The 22,771-nt window shown below is 41.2% G+C and overlaps 1 protein-coding gene across 12 annotated transcripts in view; it reads left to right on the top strand.

Moving 5' to 3' along the window:
- PCDH15 (protocadherin related 15) overlaps window positions 1–22,771 on the top strand; it is a 659,401-nt gene that overhangs the window by 450,149 nt on the left and 186,481 nt on the right. For all 12 annotated transcript variants that reach the window (XM_082222007.1, XM_082222006.1, XM_082222001.1 and 9 more), the window contains 2 exons: window positions 11,837–11,945; window positions 21,568–21,680. In XM_082222007.1, coding sequence (XP_082078133.1) covers window positions 11,837–11,945; window positions 21,568–21,680 — 222 coding nt within the window. The remainder of the gene's footprint in view (window positions 1–11,836; window positions 11,946–21,567; window positions 21,681–22,771) is intronic.

Genomic DNA, 22,771 nt, shown 5'->3' with positions numbered 1-22,771 from the left:
ATTGTTTGGAGGGCCAGAGGTTCAGCACTCCTGACTTAATCAGATACATCCCATTGTTTCTTTTCGAAGGTTTTTAGGCTTCTGTTCCACCCCCACCCCTCCAATCTTTCTTGAAACCACTGGGCAGAAAGTACTTCTTAATGGTATTCTTGTGTGACAAATTCCATCCTTTCTCAATCATCTCCTAAAGTATTTTTCACATTGATGCTGCTTTGCTCTTAGAAAACAAAACACATTAACGCTTTGGGGGGGAAATAAAAACTTTTCTAAAACTGTACACTATGCTGAAAGCAAAATAAATCCCTGGAAAATAACGTCTCCCCTGTGAAATCTCAGAAGTGACACTAACAATTTCAAGAGCACAAGGTCAAATAAAACCTTTGTTTTTGTGACAGTGGTGGTGAAATTGAAGTATTTGTTTTCATGATACAACTAGTTGACTGTGCAGCTATAGTAAAGGCCTTCCCTTAACTATATAGAGAATTCTCTATAGCCTAGCATATATAGAACAGAAAAGAAACCCCAAACTGTGCAAGGAACTTCAAAGAAAGCTTCAAAGTCATCTCTGTGCTCTCTAGTTATAGGTCTAGACTGCGTAGACCTCCACATCTTATAAAGCCTTTCACTGTTCCTTTGTAGCAGCAGTTCAAACTTCTTATACTCCTTTCCCATTTATGAAGGCCTCTCTGGCAGAGCAAACAATAATTTATCTTCATTTCAAGATTGTATGGCAAGACTGGTTCCAGTTTAGAAACATTTAGACACCTTAGTTCAGGATGACCATGTTTCTCCCTCAGACTGGCATCACTGGGCCCACACCATGAGGAGGCCCTTTGCTGACCTCTGGAGGCTCCCAGGGGAAGAATTGTGCTTGCTCCCACGCCTATGTGCCAGTTGTAATGAACAATAGGGAACTTCCTGGCATCTAAACCAGGTGCCTCCCTGGAGTACGGTGGGGTTAGTGAGTTGTTTAGGACAGTGAAAGAGGAAAAAATAGCAGCAAATGCTTCAAAAATAGCAATGTATGTATGCAATATTTCAAAATACAGGGTTTAATCTTTCATTGGCAGTACAATCTTGTTCACAACAAGGAACAGGATTACATAGCCTAGACAGGCTATGTAATCTCCATTCATCCAACTGATGAGCAGAAATTAAAGATGGCAGTGAGGTTGGCATGAGATTGAGTACTTAAATGGGAAGAAGGGGAAAGTCTTTGCAAGTCTCCTCCCTCTTCCTTCCTCAGTTTCCACTCTAAAGCAAAGTCAGAGTTGTGTTTGGTTTGCCATGTGACAGAGAAGGTAGAACGAGAGGAGGTTTTTCCCCCAAGGGATGGCAAAGTACTGTCAAGCAAAGGCAACTAACTACAATGCTTGGCAAAAGCACTCTCAGAAACAGCCTACACTTCCTTCAAGGGTCGCTTTGTAAGTCTCCCCACATTCCTCTTTTAAACCCGCATGGGGTTTAAAGGGGGATCACAGGAAGATCTGCAAAGCAGGTGAAGCAATCTTGACAGCTGGATGGCCCCGCCTACCTGTCAACCATGTGATATTGATGTCATGTGGTTGACAAGACACTGCCCCCCATCTATCAAGCTCAGCCCAAGAGACTGGCCCTGAGAAGCATCCTGGCCCCTGAACCAAAATGTTTCCCCACACCTGCTTTCCCAAATATACATTACCAAAAGGGATGGAAGAAAAATTGTGCAAATGGTATGTTCATGGGACCAGAATGCAATTGTCTGAAAGGATTTTTAAAGGTAACTAGCTGGTTCAGGGGATCTGATCCAGATCAAAAACCTGGCATAGGAAGGTACTGAGGGGGTAGAGGTAAGAAGCCTTAACTCCTTGTCTTCTGTTATTCTAATCTAAATTGGTGGGTTCCACTCTTATTACCTGCACTTGAAGAAAAGCTTCCATTTATGCCGCAATATATGAAATCACATACTCCTTTGCTTTCTTCAAATTCCTTGACACTTCAAGACTGCCCCTGAATTGATGGTGTTAATTAGATTATAATCTCTCATCCTAAACAAGTTCTTGTCAGATAATAAATTTAAATGCTAATGGAGTTGATGCATGTGTGCTTACTATCTTTAAAAAGACATTTGGTAGGTGGTGAAATATTAGATACAATTTAGTCCTGTCACCTCATCTCAGCCACAATCAGAACTTTAGGGATGGAATTAGACACTTAATATTATTATTCATGTTTGCTCACTTGCGGCCATTTAGAAACAGTCTATCTTCCCATTAGAAAGTTGTAACTGTTTTATTGTCATTGGGCTGACTATGAACAATTTGTCAATTTCGTGAGAGCCACTGATATTTTTTTTACAATTTGTGGGCAAAAGCTGAAATCATTAGATGGGGTAGAGAAGAAGGCCGATTGCAGTTTCAGGTACTTACTCCTAAGGGTTTTATTTTGCTTTGTTTAATTGCAGCTGGGGATTTATTAACTATGGCATGTTTACGGTGTAGTGCTATGGATGTTTTCCATAGAAATTGTTCCACTCGACTAAGTGTTGCATCTTTAGTAGCTTTAGATGCGTGACAAACTGACATTCACCTTTCGGGTGGAAACTACTTCAACAGTTGTAAGAAGCTATTTCACTGAGATATGAAGCCATCCTTGTAATTTAAATATTTTCTTATTTATTTTTCTTGACTCCCCCCCCCCGATATTTTAAAGATGTTTTCAGTTTACCACAACATGGGAACAGAGAGTCATCAGCAATATAAATACAAAGTGATTTATATACAAAGTGAAGGGGAATGTTAAGTCTTCAACAGATTTACAGCAAGACTTGCCAGGTACTAGATATTACAACTTAATGAAAACCGCCATTTCATATTAATGGCATTTAAATGAGATGCCTCTTTCAGCAGCATCAAAACAGAAAGGTTTGATGAGCTCCTGATTATGTGGTAGTTTAGGCTTAAGGCTTCATGCACTGTTTCAGAATGATTTCCCCCCTCTCTCATCTTTTTTATTCTATTATTTTTATTTTTTACCTTTTGATGAATTGTCTGTCCTCCATGTGCAATCTCCTGATAAGTGGTGTTTTTCAGTAAATGTCACTGGAAACAAGTGAAGCGAAGGTTAAAAATTATGAAGATGTGAATTTACAGATAATTAATTTTTATCTGCATAGGGCTGCACAAAGAATGACAAGGCTAATTAAAAGAAATTGGCACTAATTTTAATATGGAAATACACGAAGCTTAGGAGTGGAGGGGTTTGTGATTCCCTCCTGGCAGATGTGCAAGCATTTATTTTACCTGCACAGCTTTCCGGCTGTGGAAGGGTCTGTTTTATAAGTGTGCTTCGCAAACGGCTCAGTTTTTAACCTGAAATTACATTAAAATGGCTATTTTACATAATGAAGCCTAAGTGTATCTTCTAACATTTAAAATGTGATGGAGGTTAAATAACTTGAGACTTTCAAAAGCAATCATCTTTCCTTCAAAATTTCTTTCAAAAAAGAAAAAGTTGTATACTTAAAAAAAAAAGGTTATACCTTAAAACTTAAAAAATTTGTTGTATTAGTCCTCTGTTCTGGGAGAGAGGTGAGGGGGGGGAACCAGTTGTTAATGTTACATTAACATTACATTATGTTTACATCCTGTTGTTGTTGTTTAAACCACTTAAAACTTATATGGCAGTCATAGAGGTGGCATCATTGTCAGTGGTGAGGATGATCAGGGACTGAAGCTCACATAGGTGAGCCATTTGGGGGCAGTAATGCAGGAAGGGACAAGACAAAGAGGGAGGGCACGTAGGCCTGGCAGAACTGCTATACACATGCAGCCCCCCAGGGTGCAAGCCTGCTGGTTGCATGTGGAGTCTGCTGTACTATTCTGTTCTGTGCAGAGAACATACTGACTAGGCAGCCTACAGAAGTACTGAACCTTCCTGCTCTCTACATTGGGGGAGGGGAGCAACATAGCATTTCCTTCCCCTGCCCCCCTCCTGATCATATAGGGTCACATTATCCCACCCAGAAATTGATTTGGTGCTGGATCCTGATTGGGTATTCCCCAGGTCAGCTATGGTGGAGTACAGGGGGCTATGCACAGCCCTAGAAACTAACAAATTATATTACCCACTTATAAATCTCAGTATGTAAATAGACCTCCTTTCTCCCACATATTGCTGCTCTTTCAGCCGAAATGATAGCTCTCCAGCATTTATCCATATAAGGACTCTGTACAATTTCCAGTATTGATTAAGCCCCTGTAGGTACCACTGATGCTTGCTGCAATGGAATTCCTCTGCAAAATCTTTTCTGTGACAGATTTAGGCTTGCTAAAAAGTTGACATCAAATTCCCCTTTTTTTGGCAAAAAATCAAACTTATTAAAAAATCAGGAGAAGATGAAATTATTGTCTTTAATTATTTTGATCTAGTGATATGCATTCATATACTTTCATCATTAAATGTCATTTTTCACCGTATGGAGATTCTGAAATGACATTTAGATCAGGTAGTTTACGATGCCTTATCAACATGCTTCACTTCTAAAAGATTTCTCATCTTTGTCACAGTGCTGCCACTTGTGGAGATAATCATAATTCTACTTGCCAAGCTATCCTGTTAGACTGCAAACTGATTGTTCATTAAAGGTTCAGGAAAGATGCTGTCTCACTGTATTATTGTCACAACATGAAGTGTGTGGTGTATGTTGGGGGTACGATTAACCACCCCCAAATCTGACCAATGTTGGCTTTGCCTGAAGTAAGTAACACAAATGTATGGATCACACCAAAAGAAATTGCCACATTGGGACTATAAAACAGAAAACACAGAAATAGGGGAAAGCATGAATGCAGATTTCTATGTCATTACTAGCAAATATGAATAGATTAGCAGAAATATACATCTTTCCAACCAACCGATATCCCACTTGTTCCAGTTTGATACAAAGGGAGAAAATCACATGTGCATTGTCTTCTACCATTAACTAAACGGATCCGACTGAAGAATTTTATAGGTTTTTTTCAAGCCACCAAGGGCAGACCAGGGCTCTGAGAGGGAGCACTTGCTAGGGAGTCCTAGCAAGGATCTATAAGTTAAAGGCTGCAGTTCTGTAAAGGAGATAGAAGATACAACCTATACAGCTGAGCACCACCAAGCCTAACCTAGAGATTTTAAACTGCTTGCCAAAGCTAGGGGCTGAATCAGCAGTTCCAAGAAAGTACATTGTAGCTTATTAGAAAGAGCTGTAACTATGAAATGAAATAATGTGTACAGTTATTTTTTATTGTAAATGCCTCTTGCAGTGGCCTCTGAGCGGGATCTGGACTGTATCAGTCAGGGAGGGGAATATGACCCTTCCTCCCACCCCACCCCCCGAGATCCCTCTGGAAATCCCCCCAAATTGCCATTTGCATTGGGAGGGAAACTCCCATTGGTGTGAATGGAAACAACTTTCCTTTTATAAATAACAGATTTGGCAGGGGACAAGTGATTGATTTTTGCTGGGACCATTTCAAGAGAAAAGGGGGTCAATCCTGCCTCCCCATGCAACATAATTCTAATGCCATGGTAGCTATTTAAAATGAATAAACTTCAACATAATAAGAGCTCTGCTAGATCAAGCCAATGACCTATCTAGCCCCACTTTGGGGGTTGGACTTGATAGCCTTTGTGGTCCCTTCCAACTCTACAATTATTTGAGCCTGTGATTCTGGTCCAGCGCCCTATTTTCACTGTGCTGGCCAGCCAGATGGATATGCAAAGCCCACAAGCAGGAGCTGAGTGTAATAGTGTTCTGCCCAATGGGGAGGCCTCAGCTGGCATTCAGGGGCATAGTGTCTCTGACCATAGGCATAGTGACTTGACAGGCATTGTAAGCCATGGTGGCTGTGTTTTCCTTCTACTGTCAGAGGCACCATGCCTCTGAATGCCCATTAATTGCTTTTACATAATGGACGTCACATGTAATTTGGCTCTAGCAATTTCTCTCTGTGTGATGTGGATAAGTTCAAAGGAATGGCATGTTTATTATCCTGTAGGATCATGGTGCTGCGTGTGGATCAAAGGCCCTAAGCATTTGGAGTGTGATGGGGAAGAAAAAGAGGATTTGAGGGTAAAGCTCGTCCGGTTTCAAGAGAGGAATATGCCATGCTTCACAAGCTTTAGTAGTAGCCTGTCAAGTAAATTATTTTGCATCCTCCTCAGAATTCCCCATTTACTTCCATCTTCAGAAAAGCCCAAGTATGGCACTGCTATACTATGCATAGTCCATGTGAAGGGCAGGAAGAAAGTCAGGCAGGAGCAGATGTGTTTTTGCCACTTTGCATTCCAGGCTAAAGGTAACCTGGGAAGTGCTGCCCACCGAGCCAAGCCAAACATTGCAACAAGAAATGGATGGTAAGGGTTGTCTAAGGCAAAACAAATGAAGTTGCCATGGCTTTCATAGGCTTCTCAATGCCTGCCTTAGCTGCTACAACCTAAGCGTGGGTGATGCAAAATCTCTTTCTTTTCTCATTTATTTATAGGCTTGTGTGTAGGCATTTGAACTCCTAATCATTAGCATAAATAATTAAAGTAAATCAGTTTCTTATAACCTACTTTATAATGTCAATGGCATTTCATGAGGTGAATTCTGAGCAAAGAGCTTGTCTGCATGCCTGCATTATTTATTGTTAGCTGAGGAGTTAGCCTGCTGTCAGTTACAATGACAAGGGCATTACTGGGTATGGAAGTTTCTTTACAATTCAGCATTTGATCCATATACTGGGGTTCTCTCCCTCACTATTAAGCACGTAGACTATAGTATTATCAGCATCCAAAAGAAGTTATAGCTTCTTGGCAACTAGATCTCACATACAAGGCATGAATGTGTACCAGGTCCCATGTCATCAGGAACCCAGACTCTTAGCTTTCATTAAAACCTCTTCAGAAAATTATAAAACAAATTCTGGAGACTATTCCAAAGGCTTTGGCACTTCACAGACAGCCCCATTGCTAGGGAGTCTTAATCACTTCATCACTGCTGCAAGGCAACCAGAAGAAGGAATGTTGACCACCCCCTCCTGAGACTTGGGAGCGGGCCCTCCCAGAGGTGCAGAGAAATCAGGTGAACTTGGGTGCAGAAAGATGCTGAGCTATGTTTGTTTAAACTCCTCATGTTCACATTACTTCATTCACTCCCCAAATGGGCTGCTTTTACGGAATAAAATACCATTGGGCAGCTTCGGTAGGTTTTCCAAATTGGTGGGTATTGCTGCCTCGAATGGGAGTGTATTGCATACTTTATCTATGTGCTATGTGGTATATATTTATATCTTGCTTTTCCCGCCAAGAGCACAAGGTTGTATACATGCTTCTCCTCGCTCTGCTTTTATATTTGCAACTAGATAAACTGGGGATACAGGTGGCACTGTGGTCTAAACCACTGAGCCTTGGGTTTGCCGATCAAAAGGTTGGCGGTTCAAATCCCCACGATGGGGTGAGCTCCTGTTGCTCGGTCCCAGCTCCTGCCAACCTAGCAGTTCAAAAGCACATCAAAGTGCAAGTAGATTAATAGATACCGCTCTGGCTGGAATGTAAACGGTGTTTCTGTGTGCTGCTCTGGTGTTTGTGTTCCATTGTGCGAGAAGCGGCTTAGTCATGCTGGCCACATGACCCAGAAAAACTGTCTGTGGACAAACGCTGGCTCCCTCAGCCTATAAAGTGAGATGAGCGCCGCAACCCCAGAGTCGTTTGTGACTGGACTTGACTGTCAGGGGGTGCCTTTACCTTTTTAAACTGGGCTTAGTTAATATATGTACATAAGCAGTAGAAAAAGATAGAGGGGGTGGGGCAGTGTTAGCAGGATGGAGAGGGTCCCAATCCACATACAGTGTACTGGGCCCAGGAAATTCTCTTGGCATCTATGTCCTTGAATAACAGTTCTGCACCTAAACATAGCAATAGCATTTTAGACAGAGGTCAATAGGAATACTTTTTTAAAAAAAGAAAAGAAAAAGAAAAGGTAACATTGACTAACAGCAATATCGTGATTCCTTTTGTAGTAGTGCAGCCTGTGCTTGTTTATTGGTACAAAAATGATCTGATGTTAATTAACATACTTTCTTATGCTGAAACTTTTTTGGACACAATCCAGCCAATGTTAAGCACTTCTAAATGTCATAAATTTAACTTGCTTAGATCTCTCATGCTGCTACCAGTGCTGAAGTGCTTAACATTGTCTGGAATGTATCTTTCTGTTTGCAGTGATACAAATACACACACACAAACAAACACTTGTTTACTTTTAAAATGTTCATTTTAAAAAACAATGTAGCACATAGTAGTTTTTTTAAATGGCAAAGGGAAGTGGTATCATCTTTAAGGATGGTCCTGGTTGCGGGCAGGCCCCCAGGCAGGTTCCTCCCCCCCCCCGGCATGGGCAGAGTAATGCCGTCATGCCCGGGTGGCAACACAATCACCCCGGCTTCTTGGCCAATTACTTTTGTGTGGGGTGATCATGGGGGGATATTAAAGTGGCAGCGTGAGACGTGTCAGGCACCTGCTTCACGCTGCCGAACATCTGTTCATCCATCCTTTATTTTAGATGTCCTCTGGCCTTGCTTTGGACTTTGGTTGATTGCCTGTCTTGGGAATTTTTCCATTTGGCAGATTGGCACAGGCCACTTGGTTTTAGCCTACCTCTTAGCAATCATCACAACTTTGTAAGATTTGGTGGTTAGGCATTGGCTCATTGATTTGTGGGGGAAGTGAGGTCAGCCATCGCCTGCCCCTCCAAGGAATACCAAGGGTATTCCGTTAAAGGAATCCAGGGCCTGGATCCTGTCTGAAGTCTGCTTGAGGGGCTAGGGACATGCCAGGCCTTTGGGGACACTGACGAGAGCTACAGGTGGGTTCCCCTGATGTGGCTTCCTCTTTGGGTGGTTTACACTTACTGACTTCCTGCAAAGGAGGCAGGAGTCCAATATAGTCCTTTACCAATGCCTAAGCCAATACCGCTCACATTTCTGTAATCGATAAAGTTGTGCCCAATAACCTTAAACCAAAATTCTGTGTCAGTGTGAATTTTACTCTAACGAGGGGCTGGTTTGGGGGCCTTGCCACGCAAGTCAGCGAATGACTGGTTTTTCACTGGTAGGACTTGGAATTATATCTCCAGTTCACAGGAAACTCACAAATCTTGACAGCTGCAACAGACTCCTTATGCACCAGAGGCCCTTGAAGCTGCTGCAGTTGAGATCCGTCTTATACACTGCATTATTCATACAAATGCAAATATCTGGGAGACTACCATAAATGTGCAAAAAGCAGCTTAATGCCATATATAAACAGGGCCAAACTGGAAAGCCTAGTGAACACATTTTTACTGCACAGTTGTTACTTGGCAAAATGCAATGTTACAAAGTGTGTAAAAACACAAAGTGGTGTAACAACACCAATAGCGTATTGTATTTTGTAGCTCCGTTCAGTGTTCCTATTTAGTTAACAAAAAGGTTTTAACTAGTTTCAGCAGTAAATACCGCAAAGAACATGAAACCCACTACACCAGCCATTTTTGTGGGCACAGGTTTTGATCTGTTCTGTTTTCCCTATGCAAGTCGCTGGAAACAGCACGGGGGGGAGGATGCAAGAATTGCCTAGGGGCTACATGCCCATAGCAGGGGGTACTTTGAAGGCCACATGGAGCCTTTGATAACTGCCCCAATGAATGTCATGAACACATTCAAACCAATGAAGACAAGTGACTAGATTTTTAATTCTGTATTGGTAAAGCACTTGGTTACATCAGCTCCTAACATTCAAATGATAGACAACACTTCCTGCTAACTAGCTGTCCAAGGAACCTATGACTGCAGACGTGTCCCCCATCTCAGACGGTTGGAGCAACAGTGTAGCCTTGCCTCCCTGCCTTCTTAAACCCCCTTGTCTGACATGGTGCTCTCAAGCACCTTGAGCAAGGAGACAGCAGAGGACTCCAAATACTCTTTCTGGGAGCACCACGTGCTCTCCAAATCCAGAGACCTCCTGAAGCTCTTCTCCTGCCTCCTCCTCCGCTACCTGGTCTCTTCCTGCTGATTCCCCACTTCCACCACCAGTAGCAGCTGTTTCATGGGCAGCACAGAACCCCACAAATCACTGGTCCCTTGCCCTGAATCATTCTCCCCACCTGCCTCCGTTGCCCACAAATTCCCCACTCCTTGGGCTCCTGCCCATCCCTGGCATCAAAGCTCAGAAGCAGGTTCAAAGCTTCTAGATCACCCGCTTCACTTTGAACCACTTTGTGGAAGCCGTAGTTGGTTTGGGAGGAGGTCTTTGTCAAAAGCGGGTGAATGCTGCTACTGTTCTGTTTTAGATTCCTCCTAAATACCACATTTAAGGGGAAATCATGAATGATCTTTAATAAAAGATATCAAATCCTCCAGTAAAATTTAAATCTAACATTGTTGTGATAGGAAGTTGAAGTCTGCTAAGTTATAGCATATGTGTTCCAAAGTGGCACCTCTAAATAAGCACTTCGCTGTTTATCTTCCTGTCATATTATATGACAAGTATATAATGCCTAACTCAGAAACCTGCTATTTAAAATGGTTTGGTTTCCCCACATTCCATTTCTGAAATTTATGACTCATTTTCCATACATGCTTTGAATCACACCAAGCTATTCTTGAAGGGGTACGTGTGTGCGCATAAAACCCATGGGTTTTAAATCTTTTTTAAGGCAGTTCCTTTATGCGGCTGTACTGCTGCATTTTGACAGTAGCCTATATGTATTGCAACAGTGGGATTATAGTTAAAATGACTTCAGATTTAAAGCCTCTTTTTTTTAATCTCTCCAATGTACCACCTGTTAAAGTAGAATGGGAGAAGTTTAGCCATAAATCAATCACATGCATAAAGAAAAGTCCTATCTGTCTGTAGGTGGCTCATGCCCCAGGCTATTTTTAATGTAGATTTAAGAACTGATGAAATATGTACAAGCAAATGATGGTGATGATCTGTATTCATGCAGTTTTTTAAAAGTTGTCACTCTCAATGAAATCTGTTCTTATCTGTGCCGCCATTCAGTGCAGTATTAAAACTGTTGTGGATACATTGAAGTTGGTTGAAAACTAGAAAATGGCATCAGTCTCTTTGATAAAATTGGAAGATTAGCCAATTTCTTACAGTCTAAAATAACTGCAGTCTAAAAATGGGTAAAAGTTTCAGAAGGGAGGACAATGAAGTACGTAATGCCAGAGCTGTGGTACTAATCAGTTTTCTCAAATCAAATGGAAACCAATAGCCACGAAATTGCAGAAACTTCCCAGGAATGTGAAACCCATCAGAGCACTGGGATGGAGGAGTAGATGGCATACCTTTGCTCTCTCAGCTGATGTAAGCAAGATCTGTGTCCTTATTCCAAACTTCAGATGCCTCAAACACAGATCTTGCTTATACCTGGGAAGCTAGTAGTGTCTCTCCTTCGAGAACTGATGTTGCGGCAAAAGACTTGCTATGTGAGAGTATTGAACTGCCTCCTCCTATACTCAATTTGCATTTTTGTATATAAACTCGAACACTCCAGGAACACCTTAAGTCTCTTTACCAAAGTGAACAAAACCCAGATAAGTGGTGAATGCATATGCGTATCCAATTGTGAACCAATAGAACATTTCCTGTTGGTTTCAATTGTTCTAGATTGGGCCTACAATGTAGGTTTAAAAGTATTGCAAAATGATATGCTTGTGCAACTATATGCCATCTGTCTACCATAGGGCATTATTTTATAGGGATTTGATACACAAGTTAACCTTAGTTACTATTAAGTAGAACCCACTTTGTAAATATTCTGTTATAATGTGTTTAACTTTCATTCCAGGCACGTGTGAACCCAATCAATGTCACACCAACTATACAAGCTATAGATCAGGACCGAAACATCCAGCCTCCTTCAGATCGGCCAGGGATCCTCTATTCCATCTTAGTTGGTTGGTATTTGATTACCTCACTATCTTTTACAATCAAACACTGTATTATCAGCAGGCAGGCAAAGATTAAGTGGGGCGCAGAAACCTAATAACAGATTCATGCTGAGTCTGGTGTGATAGCGGCTATTGTTCTATCCAAGTGTTTTACTGTGCGGTTTCTTCTTGTGGTTGTTTATTCCAAATTGGATTGCTGCTGTTTGAAGATTTAGCTTTCTTTTGGAAGGGTTTTGTTTTTGCCTCAGAATAATGAAGCAATTACATTAGATGAATCCAATGAAATGCTTGTCCATATACATAGATTTTGCTGCTAGACTATTGGGCTGATAAAAGAAAAATAAGAGGCGTAACAACAACAAAAACCCCTTATGTTAGATTCTTCTGTTGCCATGATTTTTTTTTCTGAGCATAGGAAAAGTAGCTCATGAATAGTTCATAGGGTTAAGGGAGTGATAGTAGCTCAGCCATAAAGCTCATACTCAGAAGTCCTAAGTTCACTCCCTGGAATTTCCAGTGAAAAGGGCTGGTTAGAGATGACAGGAAAGACTTCAACTTGAGCCCCTGTAGAGCTGCTGTCAGTCGCAGTAGGCAATATTGGGGTAGATCAGACATGGGGAACCTGTCACCCTTCAAATGCTGTGGGATTCCAACTACCATCAGCCACAGCCAGTATGAGCAGTGTTTATAGAATCATAGAATCACAGAGTTGGAATAGACCACAAGGGCCATCGAGTCCAACCCCCTGCCAAGCAGGAAACACCATCAGAGCACTCCTGACATATGGTTGTCAAGCCTCTGCTTAAAGACCTCCAAAGGAGGAGACTCCACCACACTCCTTGGCAGCAAATTCCACTGTCGAACAGCTCTTACTGTCAGGAAGTTCTTCCTAATGTTTAGGTGGAATCTTCTTTCTCGTAGTTTGGATCCATTGCTCCGTGTCCGCTTCTCTGAAACAGCAGAAAACAACCTTTCTCCCTCCTCTATATGACTTCCTTTTATATATTTGAACATAGCTATCATATCACCCCTTAACCTCCTCTTCTCCAGGCTAAACATGCCCAGCTCCCTTAGCTGTTTGTCATAAGGCATCGTTTCCAGGCCTTTGACCATTTTGGTTGCCCTCCTCTGGACACATTCCAGTTTGTCAGTGTCCTTCTTGAACTGTGGTGCCCAGAACTGGACACAGTACTCCAGGTGAGGTCTGACCAGAGCAGAATACAGTGGCACTATTACTTCCCTTGATCTAGATGCTATACTCCTATTGATGCAGCCCAGAATTGCATTGGCTTTTTTTAGCTGCCGTGTCACACTGTTGGCTCATGTCAAGTTTGTGGTCAACCAATACTCCTAGATCCTTTTCACATGTACTGCTCTCAAGCCAGGTGTCCCCCATCTTGTATTTGTGCCTCTCATTTTTTTTTTTTTGCCCAAGTGCAATACTTTTACATTTCTCCCTGTTAAAGTTCATCTTGTTTGTTTTGGCCCAGTTCTCTAATCTGTCAAGGTCGTTTTGAAGTGTGATCCTGTCCTCTGGGGTGTTAGCCCCCCCCCCCGAGTTTGGTGTCATCTGCAAATTTGATCAGGATGCCCTTGAGTCCATCATCCAAGTCGTTGATAAAGATGTTGAATAAGACCGGGCCCAAGACAGAACCCTGTGTTTAGGACTTATGGGGTTTACAGCTCAAAAGAGCCACACATTACCCAGCCCTGGGGTAAATGGACAAATAGCCTATGTCCTTGTGTTCCTCACTTCCTCATCCTCCGTTTTAATCTTTTCCGCATTACTGTAAATAGCCAGTTATTGCTGTTTCTTCATCGGTGCACTGCTGGAGGTACCACAATTTCAGTGGGTGGCGCTGTGGGTTAAAGCACAGAGCCTAGGGCTTGCCGATCAGAAGGTTGGCGGTTCGAATCCCCACGACGGGATGAGCTCCCGTTGCTCGGTCCCTGCTCCTGCCAACCTAGTAGTTCGAAAGCACATCAAAGTCAAGTAGATAAATAGGTACCGCTCCGGCGGTAAGGTAAACGGCATTTCCTTGCGCTGCTCTGGTTTCGCCAGAAGCGGCTTAGTCATGCTGGCCACATAACCTGAAAGCTGTACACCAGCTCCCTCGGCCAGTGAAGTGAGATGAGTGCTGCAACCCCAGAGTTGTTCACGACTGGACCTAACGGTCAGGGGTCCCTTTACCTTTACCTGTACCTCATATGTTCCATTGCAATGGAATAATTAGAGAAGCATCAGCATTTGTACTGATGCAAATTCAGCTGCTCAAGGGCATAAGTTGGTCATTCACAAGACCACCTGCAGCATTGAGCATCATGTCATGTGTGGATGTGATGTTGCCCCAAAGACTTGATGCAGTAAGGAGAGATGAGAGGGCTAAGTTAAAGAGTGCTGCTTCAGCTTCTGTGGCAGAAGCCTGTGCAGCAGTGTAAAACTGGGCTGTTGGGTAAGTTTGAAACAAAGATAAACTACTAAATTGCATAGAGCTTATTCATGCTTGAACTGTCCAGTAACTGGGACATAGTGATTAACCTGAGGTATAATAGGATTCTGGTATGTGTGTAGGAGCTGAGACTATCACATATAAAGATATTCCATTTGGAATTAAAGGTGGGTCATTTAATTATAGCAAAGCAAGGATTCTAAAGCAGGGTGGAATAATTTGAATGAAGGCGGCTTAAATGAATAATAGAAATCAAGACTTAAATAACCAGGTTGGCAGTGGGGAACTGATTTGAATAATTGATTTAAATCAGGTTTTCCATGTTATACGCTGTCTGTTTTCTTTACAAACTGTCTATTTTCTGGACAAACATGAGTACTAATTAGTTCCAATTAAAGCATATTGGTTTGCAATTAAATAAAGGCTTTATGATACTGAGGAGTGTGAGATATTTATCACGCTATCCTATGTCTTTTGTACTATCTTTTGAGTGTATATGTGTTTGTGAGAGAGAGCCTTTGTGCACACACATAATTGCATGATGTCTTTTGGATGCTCTCTGTTCACATCAAAGAACATTAAGCAAGACCAATTGCCTGAAGTGCCAATCATCCTAGACTGGACTTATGCTATTTGATTGGAGGAGTCATGAATCTTCATAATTTGGAAACTGAGCAGTTTACAGTGCTCAGGTAGTTAGAGGGCATAAAGCAGGGAAGATGAACCCGTGGACCTCCAGGTACAGTTGTGTCTCGGGTTACATACACTTCAGGTTACATAGGCTTCAGGTTACAGACTCTGCTAACCCAGAAATATTACCTCGGGTTAAGAACTTTGCTTCAGGATGAGAACAGAAATCATGCTCCGGGGGTGCGGCAGCTGCAGGAGGCCCCATTAGCTAAAGTGGTGCTTCAGGTTAAGAACAGTTTCAGGTTAAGAACAGACCTCCAGAACGAATTAAGTACTCAACCTGAGGTACCACTGTATTGCTCCCAACAATGGCTGTATTTGCTGGGACTCATGGAAGCTAGAGTCCAAAAACCCCTGGAGGGTCACAGGTCCCACAAGTGTGGAATAAATATTACTCAGGTGGGTTCAGTAATTACCCCTAATGGGGTACAGGATGGAGTATCCTGGAAGTTAAGGCCTATGGTGTTTTTGGAGTTCCTTGCTTCCAGTAGGAAAGCCATACTGATAAATACAAAAATACCTTATTTATTCCATCTTATTTAAAATCCTTGATCTAAAAAAATGATATATATTTCCCCAGTGAACATGCAGGCACAAAACCAGTCTATTTGCTGTGTTTCATTTTAAAAAAACAATAATCACAGATTCAGTTTTTAAAACTAAGTTTGTATTAAATTCAGATTTCAGTTTAAATATGTTTTTTATAGAAAAAAGAGACTGTATCATGAATTTTTAAAGAATCCAATTTAAATTTTAGAAATCAAATTTGAAAATCACCCTTTTCTTACCCTGCCCTAAAAACTCTTGCTGTAGAGATTTTTGCTTTTGCTTTGACTTTTCTTCTTTTTCCTGTCTGTAAGATTGGATGCTACCATCTACAACATAATAAACAGTACACCGAGACACATTGATACAGTTCACTCAAATATTTAATTCTTATTGGTTGTATTGTCCAAAGTTTTCAAAACAGGGTTTCCAAAATTATGCAGTAAAACTAGTATTATTAGGCAATCAGCTATATATATATATATTAAGGCTGGATTCCTATGCAGGGTCTCTGCTGATGGTGCTTGATGGCTGAATCTCATCCCCTAGGGTTGAATCCTATTCAAAAGCAGCAGCAACAGATTTCCACTTCTGCAGCACCCCCTCTGTTTCCTCTTCCCCACCCCTCCAAATCTTCGCCAGAGGGTTTCCCCAACTCAACAGGGAGCTTTAGGGGAGAGGAGAGGAAGGGAAATCCCCATCCTGCTAGTGCAAGTCTCTTGTACTAATGGAACATGTGGATACTGCCTATACCTACTAAAGAGCCAGTGGGAATCATGGTCTTGATCCTTTGATGTCCTCAGAGAACTAGTCCATTCCAGTGCAAGTCGAAAGGCAGCAGAAGTAATAAAGAAGTGGAAGTAAGAAACATGGTATGTTATGTTGTGAAAGTTAACTGAATGAAGGTAACCAAGGGTAATCAAGCACCATTTTGCTGGTGACTTGGAGGAAATGTTTTATTAGGTATAATTTCCTCACCAGGTTGTGTTTCATATCCACCTGGCTGAAGCAGGGTGCTTTGTTAAATACTGTATACAAAAATGGCTGCTCCTCTCAACATCTAGACAACCTGATGACTTCGGGATCTTGTTGGACTCTAATTTCCATCAGCCTGACCTAGCATGGCTAATGGTGAGGAATGATGGGAGATGTAGTCCAACATTATCAGTAGCGTACCTACCATATTTGCATTGTCTGATCTAGCACTTTGTTTTGCTACTTTCAAGAACTGGTCAAGTGTTGATTCCTGTAACAGGGACTCATTGTGAGCTTATTGTGAGAAGCCCAGAAATCCCAGCTTGAGGAATACTTTGGTTGTGAAAGTCTTTGGAAAGACATGGTTGTCTTGAATTGTTCAGAGGCCGTGTCCCAATACTCCAGCCTCCAACTGAATATAATGCCAGCCAGTAACTGTTTGCCACCTCCCACCGTGTGCTCTCTTCCAAAGCAAAAGAAAAAGTGGATGCTGGTTTTTTAAAAAATGTTGTTCTGTCAATGTGCTACAAACCATAAGCCTTCCAGGATTTGCTAGTAGGTGCTATGTCGTAATCCCAAACTACTGTTTTTCATAGAGAGTTCTGTTTTTATCAGCTGAAGTAGCATTTCAGCAGCACTTCCTTTTATCAGAGCATTCCAATAGGTGTCTGAGCCCTAGGAGATGATCATTTAAAATGTGGAGAAGATTACAACCCCTCTTATCCTTACTAAGCAATTTACGTAATTGCACGCCTAAGCGATTCAAGTACATTTTTTGTGATCTCTTTCATCTTCCTTGCCACATATCCAGTTGCCCTGTAAAAACTAACTTTCTTTCCTTCTTTCCTTCTTTCCTTCTTTCCTTCTTTCCTTCTTTCCTTCTTTCCTCATACATTTCTGCTTATTAGTTAAGCCCCTGTTGCTGTTCTGATGTCTCATATCCTGATTGCTATAATATCATAGTCTGTCATATTTTGCTAAGAATAACAAGAAAATGGAGATGAGCAGACAGTTCATTATGCCACAGCTGCATTTGTAGAACAGGAACATTTCAGGCTTCTCAGTCCATTTGATGTGCTAATTATGGTTGGCTTGGTGCGTGTTCGCATTTCATCTAGCGTACGGCTGGTTCAGAAGCTGGAAAATCCCTCACGCAGAGAAGCCCCATGGAGGAAATAGCATCTGTGCCCAGCTGTGTCCATTGTTACAACTGCCACTTCTCCAGAGCAATTTGCATGGGTGCAGCGGCAAACATTTCCGGCCATCACTCTTTTCTGTGTTGTCAATGGGAAATGGCACCAGTTGAGTTTGTGGTGTGTGTGTGTGTGTGTGTGTGTGTGTGTGTGTGTGTGTTTAAAGGATTTTTTAACATGAATAAATTATGGATGGAGCATGACAGAGCATTAAAGAAGATAATGAAAAACAATTGTTTGTGGTGGAGGGGGAAAAGGATCAATCCTTTTCAAAAATAACAATAACAGATTCAAATAATTGTGATTAACATTATTATTATTACTATTATTAATTCATACCCTGGCTTTTCCAGTGACAAGGCGGCTTGCAGATTAAAAATAGAACAGCTAAAATATAGGGCAAAAACAATGATCGAAACACATTTAAATATTGATAGAATTAAAAGTGTAGAGATAAATCTATGAAAACCATACGAATAATTAAAATAAAAACAGCACAGCACCAGCCCTTTCATTAAAAGCAGTCCATTCCCCAAAGGCTGTTGGAACAAGAAAGTCTTCTCCTGCTGGTGGAAAGACAACAAGGGGAGTCTAACCTCTCTAGGGATGTTAGCTGGGGATGATGGGAGTTGTAGTCCCAAAACATCTGGAGGGCCGAGTTTGCCTATGCCTGCTCTAACCACTACTCCACACTGGCTACAACTACTAGCAGGCACCTTTTCCTTATGAAAAGAAAGATGCTCTCTTTGGGGCCCAAGTTTGGGAATCTCAGTCTCAAGGGACTCTTGACTGACAGACTCAGGCTTGGACACAGGGACTGGGTTCATATTCAGCATCTCCACAGCTTACACGTTCTTCCCGATATAGCTGGTTCTTTCACACTGTTTCAGAGTCCTTGGCTGCTCTCAGAGCTGAAGAATGGAAGAGTGGGCAAAACCGAGCAAAGGGAGGTTGCATGAGTAGAACTCCCAGTTAGCTCCTCTAACTCTGTATGCAATCTATTATTTGTTTCTGATTTAAATCTGTCTATCTCTCTTTCTGTCTGTAAATACTGGTGGAAATACTGGTACTCATAGACTGTTTAATTCCAGCAATTTGATTACAACGTACAGCTTCATCATTTATAAACTAATGTTTTCTAATGATCAATCCCTTCTCTGTGCCATAACTTAACATTGCCAAGGTGACAAGCTAGATTGAAACTGTAGGGGGATATAGATTGAGCATTTTTCAAAACACAATTCTATAGTGAATAGTCAGCAATTAAATTAACCTTTATTTTAATTTTAAACTGTTAGACTTATCCATACAAAATTGAATAATTCAATCCCACCTTATCTAAGAAGTTAACTGTACCCAGAAATAGCCAGTACTTATGAAGGACTATTTCAGATGCCATTTCCTTTCCATGCTTGTATCCTTAGAACTGCTATGCATAACAGATTTTTCCAGCATCGCAGCAGTTGGCCTTATTCTTGTCTGAATTTTAGCCACCAGACATACAGAACAATTGACTTACTGCTTTCGAGTATGCAATAGAATACAGCTGCTCTATTCCCTTTTCCATTTATTTAATTTTTACAATAGCTTGATAGTTTCCATTCACAGAAAGGCATGGCTTTCATGCCATATTCTGACAAAGACAATCAGGACTCGTTTTAGCATACAATGTTAATTTCTCTAGGCTCTTTTCAAGGTTAGTCATCTCCACTGTTGGCAGTTCTGCAGAAAGAGAGAGGGGTATGGGGAGGGAGAGAGAGAAGATTGAGTGGCAAATCTCCTACAGGATGAGAATTTCCTAACAGAGCCCACACTTCCTGTAAGCTTTGGTGGATACAGTAGTCTTTTCCAGCTGAAAACACACAATTTACAATAACATCCATTTATTTCGCTTCTCATTATAGTAGCACTAACAACGGCCAGCATTACCAATCATTGTATTAATAATGATCAGTATATACATCCATGCACCCCTCACTCCATTCTGTGCTAGCTTTGCATTCAGCTACAACCATGAGATATTGGTTTATTAACATACCGCATCATGCACTTTTGCATAGGCTTTCGTTCCCTATGTGCATAGTAAGAAGCACAATTCCAAAAGAAGTTTGAATGTACTGATGCTGCACAGAGACACTTTTCTGCCCATTTTTTTCCACGTGTTCAGACCAGAGCCCACAATAGGTCTTGAATGTGTGATGTGAGGGTTTCAGGCAAGGAGTTAACCTCTGGCTACTACTCAGCTTTCACCTAAGAAATAAATTGCAGAGAAATCAGCTATACCAGCCAAGGAATCCATCTTACAATTATAGGCCCATGTGATAGGTCAACAGTGATTATCACTGTTCCCTATAAGAGCTTCTACATAAGGCCTGCTGCAGTTCTGAACTACTAGGAGGCCTGCTCTTCCTGACTACAGAATCAAGAGCTGGAACTGATGCTGTAGGTACATCATGTCAGAAACACTGCTTTAATATTCTTCCTTTGGGGGAGATCTAAAAGTCCATCTGGATAGAGCCTGTGCCTCTTCCAGGGGTGTTGTGAAGGAACAGAATGTATGTCTAGCTGAATTCAGGAGGACTATTTGGTGTCCGTAAAACTAAGTGCACCCAAAAGTGTTTATCAGAATGGTGTTTCACTTACCAACCCTAGGAAATGTTTTGCAGTTTGATGCAGCCTGCAATACGTTTCATTACCGATCAAATCTCAGCAATCTATACTATCATTTCGCAACTAGAAAAGAAGATCCTCTTTCTGCAATGGAACCACTCTGTATGGAAGACCCTAAAGACAGCGATGAAGATAACTCACTCTTTCCCCCTCTCTTATTTTTGTGTGCAATGGATAGAGACATTCATCTGCTCTGTGCATGGGTGAGCTCTATACACAGATCTCCAGCACAGCAAGGGGTATAATTGTTAAAACACCTAAGTGCGGATGCGCTGGGAGAGATGGGGTATGCTGCTGTAAAGTAATGCTTCTAAGAAATTGTTCTAGAAAATTGTTTCCTGCAGGAAAGAAGTAAGATTGTGTGAAAGTTCTGTCTCTTGTTACATTGCAAATAGATGTCATCTTTATTCTTGTTTGCATTCAGAGTTGTTATTCCATCCCTCCCCTTGAACAAAAAAAGTATGTATGCATGGAGTAATAACATTTTCCTGCACTTTTCTTGTGTGCAATTTTACAGCTTTTGGAAATGCCATACATATTCTATGTTGTAAGGATTAAGAATGTTTCAGGAATGTTGGGAGGAATTACAGGGGGGAGGACTGTAGTGCAGTAAAGAAGCACATGTTTTGCATGCAGAAGTTCCTCAGATCAAGGCCCAGAATCTCCAAGTAGGACTGGGAAAGACTGCTGCTCTGAAACTCTGGAAAGCCACTGCCAGTTGCTGTAGACCTTACTAGCTGATGTGGAACAATGGTTTGATTCCATATAATGGAGCTTCCGATGGCCTGATATAAAAGCTGCTGATCAAGTGTTCTCCATTTCAAATATTAGCATGCTGGCATTTCTATTCATCTCTCTTTTATGAAAAAATAAAGTCTCTTGAGGCACCCCAAACCTATTAAATATGGTGATCAAGGTCAAAAAGAAAGAAGGGTTTCTTATACGCAGCTCTATCGAATATTCACACTAGGGTATTTCTTTTGTTTTTTGTTTTTAATTATTCCTTTATTGATTATTTGAGTTAATATATATTTAAAATAAAGTTGTGATTTTTCATGCTGATCCTTCTCAATTATCTATTCAAACCTCACTGTCTTTTTGCAGGGACTCCTGAGGATTATTCACAGTATTTCAGTATGAATGCGACAACTGCTGTACTCAGCCTCCTAAAGCCAATAAACAGGGATTTGCACCAGAAATTTGATTTGGTTATTAAGGTAATTTCAACTGAATTCTCATTTCCATGTGTTTGTAAATTACTAAGTAGCAGTGTCCATGGAGAATGTGAGGATTCCTTATACAAAAAAGGGAAACGTCAACTTATAAACAAAGATTCTTCTAGCAGTAAGGTGTAAGTTTAATTCAATGCCATATTAGAAGTAACTGATCTATATCATTGTAATTGCTTTGACAATAATGTTGCATGGGAGAAAACACACTGAACTTGGCATCCAGCAAACATTTGCTGGCATTTAGTTTCACTTCATTACGTTCAGTGAACCTTCTGTCCCAGATTGGTCTTCTCCATTATGATGTTTTGGATTAAAATTCTCATGATTCCTGACCATTGGCCATGCTGGCTGGGACTGGAGTTGCAGTCCAAAATATTTGGATGGCACCAGGTTAGGGAAGGCTGCCCAATGTTAACTCAGAAGTAAGTCCCTCTGAGATCAATTTTATTTGTAGCCCAGGTAAATATGTACAGGATTACAACCAAAATCAAAATGAACTTTTGCTGGGTTGTGCCTGAAATATTTGCTACAAAATGTATTTTTTACAACTACCTTTATATATTGCAATAAATTTTACTGACCATAATTCAATACAAAGTTAGGCATTATTAAGCCATTCAAAGGACTTCCCCACACCTAACGTTAGTCTCTTGTGGCTACCATGTTTTGATTTTCTGTCTTGAGGAGCTGTGTTTTTCGGAGAAAATACAAACCCCAAGCTTTGTATGAGACATGCCTGAATATATTTTTTCTTTGACATTTATAGATTTGATTTCATGTGGAAGACTGTGTGGGATTTAAAAACTCAATATTTTAAGTAACAAGCTAGAAGTGAAAATTTCTTCATTCATACCGTAGAGAGGCTTAGCTTGCAATTCTGTATATTCTTAGTTGGGAGTTAGTTACTCTGAATTCAATAAGACTTATTCTGAGTTGACATACATATGATTGCAGCTTCAGGCAGCCATTTCCCCCAGTAGATAGCACTTTTTCTGTTGCCACTTCACCATGGGCTCTGAGCGCTTGTCAGAGAATCCAGCCTACCCTAGATATTCATGCTTCATGAAAAGACCCTG

The sequence above is a fragment of the Podarcis vaucheri genome (assembly GCF_965113315.1).
Source record: "Podarcis vaucheri genome assembly, chromosome: 5".
NCBI lineage: Eukaryota > Metazoa > Chordata > Lepidosauria > Squamata > Lacertidae > Podarcis > Podarcis vaucheri.
The sequence above is the reverse complement of the archived record's forward strand: the minus strand, read 5'-3'. Positions and strand labels throughout refer to the sequence as shown.